The sequence below is a fragment of the Pleuronectes platessa genome, chromosome 1 (genome assembly GCF_947347685.1).
Source record: "Pleuronectes platessa chromosome 1, fPlePla1.1, whole genome shotgun sequence".
In the NCBI taxonomy this organism is placed as follows: Eukaryota; Metazoa; Chordata; class Actinopteri; order Pleuronectiformes; family Pleuronectidae; genus Pleuronectes; species Pleuronectes platessa.
In genome coordinates, this window is record NC_070626.1 from 23,343,063 (window position 1) to 23,354,596 (window position 11,534).

An 11,534-nucleotide genomic window follows, 5' to 3' on the forward strand; every position below is an offset into this window, starting at 1 on the left:
TGTTTTTTTTTTCCTGAATAACTAAATGAAACCGATATTAATGCAAACATGGAGTCTGTGTCATTTGTTCTTTAGGGTTGTTTGAATCCAGATGTTTTTCACAGCAAACGTGACAATATGATGTGGCAGGAAGAATACAGGCGACATACTTTAATGTGCACTTTCCTGGTGCGTTTTAATTAGATATCGACATGGAACAGACATTTAATAATTGTCATTACTTTCATCTGTATCTTAAAAGTCACTTGCAATCAAACAAATGCCTACTAAATTATTTCCACTGTTGTCAAGTCATTGTTTTTCAGCTAGTGTCTATCATCTACAGTGAATCAGCTGATTTTAAAATTGATGTTGTGATGAATCAAATTTCTCAGACATTTTCACATATTATTAAAATCCTTCTCCCAGTTTTAATTCCTTTTTTTCCCTTTGTTCTTGAAGCATTTGCTGTTCTGGAAGAATGATTAAGGTAAAAGATAAGAGGTAGTCACCAGATATGGACAAATGTGTATGAATAATTGTATGAATCAGGGTTTTTTGTTATACACCTGTTGATCACACTTGAGATGTGCCTGTAACAGTTTGAAAAGACTCAGTTGTGTGGATGAAGCCTTCTGTGGGGTGGTGGGGGGGGGGGGGGGGGGGGGGGGGGGGGGGGGACTTTTGTATGTCTGCACCCAGGGGCTCATTTTCCTCACTCCGGCCATGAGCTGACCTCACTGGTGTCTTCATGTGTGGTCCAGCAGATGCAGGGAAGTTGATTTAACTCCAATTTAAAGTGAAGACACTTCTGGGAAACACAAAACCATTTTTAACATTATATTCGACCAGAGAGCAGCAACATCCCTTTTGTTGTGCGTCGCATAGCAGCGGCTCATTATCCTGACAGCATTAGGGTTGGCTGCAGATCATGAGGCTGTATGTCGGCCATTGTGACCTGAGCCACTGACCTGTGTGGGTGTGTGTGTGTGTGTATGTGTTAGTGTGTGTGGACTGGAAGTCTCTTCGGGACCAGTAGACCTCCTGGTCCTAATGAGGCTAAACGTCAGGTGTGAGGTTAATGTTGGTGTGAAGATCAGGACTATAGTTAGGTCAAGGTTAGAGTTAGTCTGGATTGGTCAGGGTTCAGATGAGCGGTACGGTTTCAGTGGTTAGGCTGATAGATGCAGATAAATGGATGGATAGAAAGATAGAAAGATAGATAGATAGATAGATAGATACATACATACATACAAACATAGATACATACATGGATGGACGGATAGACAGACAAACAGACAGACAGGTGGATGGACAGATTTGAGTAAACAATGTGTGTGTGATTGCAGCTCTCTCTCTCCCCCTCTCTCTATATCTGCTCTCCTGGCAGCCTACCATCACCCCCCACCCCCTCCTCTCTCTCTCTCTCTCTCTCTCTCTCTCTCTCTCTCTTTCTCTCTCTCTCTCTCTCTCTCTCCATGAAAACACTTTCGGGAAGAAATAAGTTTAGTTGTTTTCTCTCTCTCTCTCTCGCCCCCCCCCCCCTCTCTCTCTCCCTCCCTCTCTCTCTCTGTAGTCACAGGAGCTCCGAGCCAGACGAGGCCTCGCATGAAGAACGGCTCGACTATGTGGAGGAGGAAGAAACGTCCTCTCGGGGAAACCTTGGCCTGTCTCGTGTTTCTCGTGACGCTCGTCGATGCCCATCGATGTAAGTGTTTCGGACATTTCACGGTTTACACGGTGAACCCACACGTACCTGCGGGGAACCGGCGCGAGGCTCAGCGTCCCGGTCAGAAACCCGCAGCTTTTTCTTTAGAAGCACAGAGTGTAAAACTTTGGACGAACACCAGAGAAGTGTCGTGACTTCTGCTCTGAACAACACGAGCCGCTCGTGACCACAGCACCAGGTCATTTCTGGGAAATAACGGTTTCGCAATGGCCGTGTTATTTTGGGTATTTTGTATCAGTCAGGCCGTTTCATAGAAGTGTAATTAGGTTGTGTCCACTTCAGCCACATCAGCTCGAATCTGTCAGCAGGAAACACAGCACTGACATTCCTGCTGGGATCATGTGTTGTTATAATGAATTAATCACACAAGAGAGAGGAGAGTAATCTGTGATAGGTTTAGACCTGATGTTGTTGTTAGCCTTATGTCTAAAAGGTCCTTATCTTACTTTAAATTGCAATATATAGATAGATAGATAGATTAATACTGAGGCTGGACGATATGCCCACAATTATCACATCAGTCAATATCGATAGTTATCACGATAATATCACATAAGAAGTAACTAAGTGATTTTACTCAGGCATTGTACTTCATTACACATTTGAGGTCCTTGTGGTTTACATTATTATTGGCATTAATGCTGAATCTCAAAATGAATTATTTGACCACCACTGCTTTTAAATGCAAAGACTGAGGTTGTGGTTTTAAACTCTTCTTTATGAGCAGAGAATGACAAACACTTGATAAACAGCAAAACATGTTATACATCTGAGCTGGATCAGTTATGTGTTATAACTCCTCACTGTGCTTTCACGATGGTCCATCAATTTATCGATTATATTGCTATCGATGATAATTATTGCTAATGTTTTATTCTTCACACATTACGTTTAATTGAGTGTGTTTGTGTGTCTATTTAATTTCCCAGTCCTGAGCCAGACCTCAGCCTCCCAGTTCCTGAGGAGGCACCGGAGAGCCAACTCTCTGTTTGAGGAGAGCAAGAAGGGCAACATGGAGAGGGAGTGCATCGAGGAGCTGTGCAACAAGGAGGAGGCCAGGGAGATCTTTGAGAACGAGCCGGAGACGGTAAACCAGTGCCTTGGTCGTATCATGAAATGCATCTGAATGATCTTCAACACATAACACGAAAGATAATCGTTCACTACATTCCTGAGTTTATAAGCAGTACAAAAAGCAATGGCCAAATTTCTCACGAGCTAGCCTCCTCAAATTCTTTATTTTTTTTTCTAACATACATATTAAACAATCGCAATATAGTCAATCTACTTTCAAATAGGTTTTACAAAGCCAGTGAAAAGGCTGAAGTGAATTTAATAACAATTTACTTCAATATCTAACAGTGTTTTTTCAATTGATTAATCATGTCAGCTTTAGATCAGATGCTATATCTTAAAAACAACTTTTCTAACAGTGAAATCTAGAAACAACTTGAAATGGTGATACTGCTTTAATTTGGACTGATTCACTGATTTGGAGAAGACTCTGTGTCTTCTCACCCTCTCGTCCCCGATTCTCTCGTTTGATTGTATTTTGTCGGAAGGGAATATTTGTTGAATCTCAATTTTTTTCCCACAGGAATACTTCTATCCCAAATATGTTGGTAAGTTTTCTGGGTTTACTGTCTCCTTAAAGATATTGTGAGATAAATTAGTTTTGCCTTTACTAGCCTGTCCCGATGAACACCACTCTCTGTTGCAGTGTGTCTTGGTTCACACCGTGTCGGCATCAACAACCACAACTCGGACTCTTCCATCCCATCGGACCTCCGCACCTGTGTGAACGGTGAGGGGCTTTCCCGAGGATCACAAATTACTATCTGTCTCAGAAGTGAAATACTTTCAATGACATCCTCTGGGTTAGTGACTTAAACTGTTGGTTTCAGAGATCAGTAACCAGTGCACACCGTTTCCATGCTACAAGGAGGGTACAGAGGACTGCAAGGACGGCCAGGCCACCTTCACATGTGTGTGTAAGCCCGGCTGGAAGGGGGTTCGCTGTGAGGACGGTGAGTCCTGATTAAAAAAAATTCGCATAAACATCCTGTGGTTTTTTCTTAGAATTGAACCTAAGACTGATATATTTCGCTGTTTGAAATGCTGAGACATTTTTCTGTGTGATGTGTTGACAGACATCGATGAGTGTTCAGATCCTGAATTTCCAGCGGGATGTAATCAAAAATGTTACAACGTCCCCGGCAGTTTCTACTGCATGTGTGAAGAGGGCTACCTCATCAATGACAAAATCAACTGCGAGGGTAAGACTTCATTGTGTTCATGTTAAAGTTTAATCAGAGATATAGATTCTGATACAGATAGCAGCATCGGAAAGGCCTGACAATACCAAGTCTTAAAAGCACATACAACTGCTGTATTCTTTTTCTGGAACTCACTTCGTCTTTCTAACTGTTCCTCTGTGCTGACACTGGTGAATCCTGATCTTAGATTGGAGAACAAGAAGTGATTTCCGGTAGAGTAGCATTAGCCAGAAGAGGCTTTTTTAGATATTTCATGCGGAATGTCTAACAAGTAAAACAGCAACATAGTAACATAAAGCTGTTAAAGTACTTTAAGGAAGTTGTTATTTCTTTAAATTTATTGGTATCGGATCGGTACTTGGTATCAGCCGATACGCAAAGTCCATGTATCCTATCTATGTGTGCGTATTAGTGGTATATGTCACATATATAAAGACATCCAGCTGTGGTACTGTCCACATGGAAGAGGAACATTTAGTCTGACTAAGCAGCTGAGAAAACATATGTTTCTGTACAGTGTATTATTCTTTTAATAAGTTTTGTTTTTTAAATGTATTCATCCGGACTGGGGAACCCTGCGCACTTCATAACAAAACTGCTCTCCCAGCTGTCGTCCTCAGGGCCCTGGAGTATTTGTTGTTTTTTTTAAAGCTGACCAGATTTTACCTCTTTTGGAACTGAATGTGAAAAACTTTTAACATCTGAAAAGATTGGCCCTTGTTTTATTTACCATTCTCATTTCTAGGAGCTACAACCCACCCTATCTGCCCTCTTTTGTGATGAGTCAGTGTTTGTCTTCGAGTGGATCAAATGCTCATGGAGTTCAAAGTCTTGACAAACATAGTCTGAGTCAATTTGGTCAATTTATCTGCTCCTATTTTTTTGATAGGATTTAAGAGATACAAGACCATGAAGAGGGTTGTGCACAAACAAATCAAACTAAGTGTTTAGTCGTTCACATAGGAACTCTGAACCAGAATGAACGAATCAATACAGAAAATCTCCCGGGTTCTGATGAGGTGATTATATCCAACCAGTTTGCTACTGAGAGTTCACATCCAGTCGAGTGAGCGTGATGACAAGAGTTCAAACATGACCACATGGCAGAGGTAGCTGGCTGAGGTCATTGCAAAGGCTAAGAACGTATGTGATCCTAAGCAAAGCAAATACAACAGGGGTCAGATTGAGACGAACAGGTGGAGTAGCAAATAAAGGCTGAGCGGTGGGCCGACGCATTTCAATTTGAAACCACCTGAGAGGGTCTAATTGGTGGAACCTGTCCTTATAAAATGCCAGGACCTGTTATGGATAAGATGCTGGAGCTCAGGTGTTTAGGCGTATTTGGGAGAGATTGGTGAATTGGAAGAACACCTGAAAACCCACATCACATGACTATACACATACCCAGAGTGTGTTTGTAAACAGGAAGCAGGTTGTCTATTTGTAGTCGGTTACTCAGTTACAGAAAATAATACAAACAAACAGCTCAAACTGAAATGATGAAGAGTAAGAGTAGAGATTTATTTTCTGGCGTAGCAGCATTTAGCATTCATTGTGTGAATGGGGACAATCACACACAGCAGAAAACCAGGGAATGAAGTCAGAAGCAGCAAAAACAGTACAAAAAACTGAAAACCTAAATCCTATTGCCTCAGTGTCTCTTCATGTGTCTTGTCAGGGACCGATCAGATGTTTCCCCGATGATATTTCCTGATGGATAAGAATCATCTGAATTAGAAAGTAATAATATTCAGCAGCTTCCTCGATCCCGGAACAGTCTCTGCACTCCATTATGGGACAATGCTCATGTCACTTTTCCAACAATATGCAGGTGTCTTAAATCTGCATGACAAGAAACCTGTCAAAATGCAGCTTGATGATATTTTTTTTTTATGAATCAGCACTCAGATCTATCATAGTACAAATTCTCATGAGTCATTATCCATTGTCACTGTTTTCCAGATATCAACGAGTGCCTCATGTATCCCAGTATTTGTGGAAAACCGGCTAAATGTGTCAACACGCCTGGGATATATGAGTGCCAGTGTCCGCCGGGATTTAGATACAACTTCTCTTCCAAAACCTGCAGCGGTGAGACTTCATTTTATTGCTCCTGTTTTTACCACCTAGTGTCTAAGACTACTTCCATCAACCAGCTGCCACAGACACTTGAGCCAAACATCACTGCACGTTCATGTTTCTTTTTTTCCCCACTGCTGCAGATGTAGACGAATGTGAGTGGAGCGTGTGTGACGGCACGTGTATAAACACAGTGGGCAGCTTTGCGTGTCACTGTGATGGTCGTCAGGGCTTTCGTTTGGTGGACAATCAACGGTTCTGTGAGAAAATCCCTGTTTGTGTGGACCTGTACGACCACAAACACTCAGAGATGCTCTACCTGGGGGAGCATTTCTCAGGCCTGCCGGTCATCTACCTGCTTTTCCGTCTGCCGGAGAACACAAAGTTAGTCTATAAGTCACACACACACACACACACACACACAGTCAAGTCAATGTGTTAATTTGACCTAACCTTAACCATAAAATCAGATATTTGTATGTTATGTGAAATTGCTTTATGTCCCCTTTATTAGATTAGATTAGATTCAACTTTATTGTCGTTGCACAGTACAAGTACATATACAACGAAATCCGGTTTAGCATCTAACCAGAAGTGCCAAAAAATGGCAGTTACAGTGCAGAGATGGAATATGTAAATAAATATGAAGTACAGTTAGGAATATACATGGAATATAAATGGAAATATAAATGGAATATGAACAGTATTAAGAGGTAAGGTATGATATAAGAATGATGAATACACTAAGAGCAAGATAAATATAGGTACACTATAGGTGGGATAATACAGTAAGAATAAGTTCAGTTTATGAAGACAAGTCCCCATAATATAGTGCACTAGACTTGATGGTTGAGATCTATGATTAATTACAGTAGGCATCGTATATGTCAGTTGTCATTGTATGGTAATGCAATTAAAATGTGGATTTATTTAGAGTGGAGTTTTGAATGTGATTGTTGATTAGTAGTAGTAGAAGTCGACAAAAACAAAACAAACTCAAATGTCCATAAATATTAAACAATTGTTGGTACGAATATTGTTAGTGAAAACATGCTAAAGCATTCATAGAGACGATGCAGTTACATTCATAGTGTGTGAATTGATATTTCTGTCTGATGATGACGTTAGGTTTGCAGCAGAGTTCGACTTCCGCACGTTCGACCCAGAGGGAGTTGTTCTGTACGCTGAGTCCTCCCAGGACTCGTGGTTCATGTTGGGGCTGAGGGACGGTCGCATTGAAGTCCAGTTCAAGAACCAGCACACGTTCAAGGTCACCAGCGGAGGAAAAGCCATAAATGATGGACAGTGGCATGTGGTGAGAAAGTGCTATAGTTCACAAATTCACTAAACTGAATTGATATAAAGTGGAGTTGTGTTGTGATAACTGTGCGTTCTAGTTTCAAACTATGTTGAGTACAGTATCATGTATAACACGCAGATCTCTGTGGATGAACTGGAAAGCAGCATCAGTGTGAAGATCAGCAAGGAAGCTGTGATGAGCATCAACAGCCCTGAGAGTCTCTTTACTTCAGTTAATGGCAAACTGGAGACCAAGGTCTACATCGCCTGTCTGCCCAACCGCACAGACAACATCATCAAACCTGTAAGCTGAACACACTCTACTGAATCACCCAGCTGACATGGTGGATGCTAAAATAACAATCTGGATAAAGTGTTGACTAAGATACTGGGCTGTAGTCCAGAAATCCCAAACTGCTGCACTCTGTGTTTCTGTCCGTCTGTCAGATCAACCCTCGACTCGACGGCTGCATCAGGGGCTGGAACTTGATGAATCAAGGAGCATCTGGGGTGAGGGAGGTCATCCAGGAGAAGAAGAGTAAACATTGCTTTGTGTATGTGGAACGAGGGTCTTTCTTCACTGGGGCAGGACTGGCACACTTCAACATTGACTACAGTGAGTAAGTTAAGTTATACATTATTAATCCCTATGGTAAAATTGTTTATCTCTATATTTGATCCATCCAAATACTTACGATTATTGAGCAGACGCAGCGTAACAAATTATGTTTTGTGCTTAGTGCTTTGATCCAAAGAGAGATGTTAACAAACATGCCTCTTTTTTGGAGTGGGAGGAAAATTGATGAACTAAGAAGCAAAATGTTACACACAGAAACACCCCAGGTTTGTCCTGTTGGATTTTGAACAAAGCCTTATTCTATGTAGAGGTACAGACAAGAGCCCGACCGATTTAGTCTGTTGGCCGATAAAAACTGGCCTTTCACAGACACATTGGTATCGGTGTGTATGTTTGCAGATATGTGCCGATACAAAAACTTTTATATTAGAGAATAAATGGTGCAGAAAATATTACATTAAATTATTTTTAGTTTTCCTTAATTAAAATTTTAATTTTATTTCACTTTTTCGGGACTCTAGAACAGACCCACACAGGTACAAAGTAGAACCAGCAGGGTTCATATATTCCATATCCTTTCACATTATGACTCATCTTGGCTTTATGTAGACAGACTTTCTTCAGAGTTGCAACCCGGTGATTTTGAGAAAAACCAAACATGTTTTAATTAAGTAAAGCTATAATCATGGGATTTTAATCATTTTTCTAAATGTCCAACCTGACAAAATATATGCAACTAAATTGTGTTTCTCTGTGTGTATGTGTGTGTTTAACAAGGTGATTCTGGAAGCTGGAAAGTGGATATAAAGCTGAACATACGTCCGTCCAGCAGCACAGGCGTCCTCTTTGCTCTTGTCTCCAATAACATAGTCCCCTTATCGGTCGCTGTAGTAACGAAGGGCGATGGAGAGGCTGTGAGTTCATTTTGTTCACACTTTTTCTAGAAATCAGCTCATATCTATCTTAAAGTTAAGATGAGTTCAACTTTGCGATGTTATTGCCCTCCATTCTCCAGGACCTGCAAGTGTTCTTGGACGGTGTCTCCGTGGCGAAGCTGGACTCACTGATGTTGTGTTACCCTGAGCGGCTGACACTGCAGCTGAGCGTGACTCCCACAGAAATCCAAATCTCAGCCAACTCCTCCACGGTTACGTACATGGCATCTGATGCCCTGCAGGTGGCACTGGAGCGCCTCAATACCACCATGCAGAAACCCATCAGTACATACATTGGTGGGATACCAGGTTCGTCAGAGCAACAAGTACAAGTTAGCTTTGGGCAAAATATATATCAGCTGTAAATTGCAATGTGGCCAACGTCTGCAATCTGTCTCAGAGATTACCAATTCCGGTTCAAAAACCCAAATAATGACAGTTAAACAAATTTCAGCAGATGATGCCACTAAATTAAAATGTTCAAAAGAACATGAACATCTGTACAAAGTTACCATAAATCGATTTAATAGTTGTTTAGACATTTCAGTCCGGACCAAAGTGATGAAGCCACCAAAAGCCAAAACTTTGTCCTAAGTTGATTTATCCTCCCCTGAACAATCAACTCTCATTGATGTGTTCTTGATTGTATGAATAAACAAAGTAATTCAGTGATGTCAGTCTGTCCTGGTGGGGGGGCTGGAACATTCAAGGTTACTTTTATACCTCTGCCAAGTAGGTTATGTTTTCATTGGTGTTTGTTAACTTTAACTTTGAGAGGTAAAGGGTCAAGTCCAACTCTTTCCATCTTAAAAACATCTAAATAGAGTGAGTTTTAGATTTCATATTCATGGAATACATCCCAAGGCAGGATTAAAATCCAATTGTGAAATGTACGCTGGCTTTTATTGTTACTTTTTGTTATTATACCATGTTTTGACCTTGGTCAGGGCTGTGTTCTCCTCCATCTCTCATTGTTGTCACACTCTCTCTCTCCTAAGACGAAGTCCCGTTACCTGCCACCCCTGTGACGGCGTTTTACCACGGCTGCATGGACATCTCTGTCAACGGCCGCCAGCTGGACTTCGACGAGGCTCTCGGCAAACACAACAGTATCAAGAGTCATTCCTGTCCTCCCTTCTCTCCCCCCGAAGTCCAACATGATCCACCGCACCCGCACACAAAGTGACCTTAATTAACTGCAGTGTCACTTTTTGCAGCGTCCCACAGTGGCCACCTCCTGGGACATTTTGGAATGAGAGATATATATGGGATGGTGGGGGAGGGGGGTTTGAGAAATGGCAAGAAGAGGAAATAGAGGTAGATGGTTATAGTCATTTTTGTCGACTTTCTCAGATCGGTTTATTTTAAGCTTTTGGTAAATACAGCATTATTGCTCCTGTTCTGGGAGCATTTCGTCCAGTTTTTTTTGTGCTTTTGTTTTTCTTAGTGTTGCACAGTGAAAGCTGGCTTGCCAGTGACCTACTCAGAAACTGGATGACGTAGTCATAGCACTTTGTTGCAATGAATTCAATTCTTTCCAAGAGGCTTTGAAATAGAGCTGAGCTCTGTAGTGCACTTACCATGTGTTGAGCAAGAGATGGGTGATGTTTGTGTAGAGGATTAAACAAATGGTCACATTGGACCAGGCTGGGAGACCACCTGCATCTTTTTTCTCCTTGCTGTTGAATCATAGTACGATGTCTAAAATCTCGTTCACTTAGGTCTCATTGAGAAAGACATCTGGAGAAAACCAGCTGAAATTGTGTGGGTCGGTTGTGGCGGGGAAAACCACAGAGGAGAAAGTGGAGCCGCCAGGCTTTCGATCCAACTCTGCTCCAATTTCTTGATTGAATCATTATCCCTAAGAAACATGTGTTATGATTTAATCGTTCCCAGAACCCACCATTATTGTCACCACCTCTCATTGTGGCTGTAAAAACATCAGCTGTTCTTCTATTTCTGTCCTCATCTTCAGCGTTCTCCTGTGTACACTATTTGACTTGTATATAAAACAGGCCATCTTTAATATATAACTTAAATGTACTTGTTCATTGTTGTTTGTTTGTTAAAATAAAACTGAGCAAAGCAATCTCATTTTGATGCTGTTGAATTTTAAAACTGTGTTATTTCTGCCCTCGCGCCAGAACCAAGGCCAGTCAAGAAAGTGTCTTTTTTATATTACACCTTTCAAAGTACCCAAGGCTGCTTCATAGAGTAAAGAAAAAAAGAAATAAAAAACTAGCCAAGGTCAGAAATGGCAAATTAAACTAATGGTAACAAGCCTTTGTGTACAGGTTGATTTTAAGTGATGAGGCATTGAGGATCTGGAGAGAGTTTCATAGTGTGCAAACCCTAATGCCAATTAGCTTCTCAGCCTACTATGGAGGATGGTGAGCAGACTTGTAGAGAATGACATGAAAAGTGATGGTATTGTATTTAAAATGACTTAAAGGTAGTTACTTTATATTTGTACCTGGTTTTAAAATAAAGTGATCCTAATGCGCATTAGTCCAACATATTGAACAATATCCTGAGTCCACAGTCCAGTCACTAAATATGCTTTCATTCAAAATTAATCAATGTAATATATAGTATAACTTAAAATATGTTGTCTTTAATTGTATTTAATTGTGTAATTGTACATTCCAAATAACTTTAAT

General features: G+C 41.0%; 1 protein-coding gene across 1 annotated transcript; it reads left to right on the forward strand.

Moving 5' to 3' along the window:
* The first annotated feature begins 1,519 nt into the window (after window positions 1-1,519).
* On the forward strand, window positions 1,520-10,968 carry pros1 (protein S). Its single transcript, XM_053421766.1, has 14 exons — window positions 1,520-1,687; window positions 2,638-2,795; window positions 3,306-3,330; window positions 3,429-3,512; window positions 3,613-3,735; window positions 3,859-3,984; window positions 5,947-6,075; window positions 6,207-6,447; window positions 7,192-7,378; window positions 7,502-7,666; window positions 7,810-7,978; window positions 8,717-8,853; window positions 8,955-9,183; window positions 9,873-10,968. The coding sequence occupies exons 1-14, from the start codon at window positions 1,588-1,590 to the stop codon at window positions 10,058-10,060; spliced, it is 2,061 nt and encodes a 686-aa protein (XP_053277741.1). The 5' UTR covers window positions 1,520-1,587; the 3' UTR covers window positions 10,061-10,968.
* The last annotated feature ends 566 nt before the right edge of the window (window positions 10,969-11,534 follow it).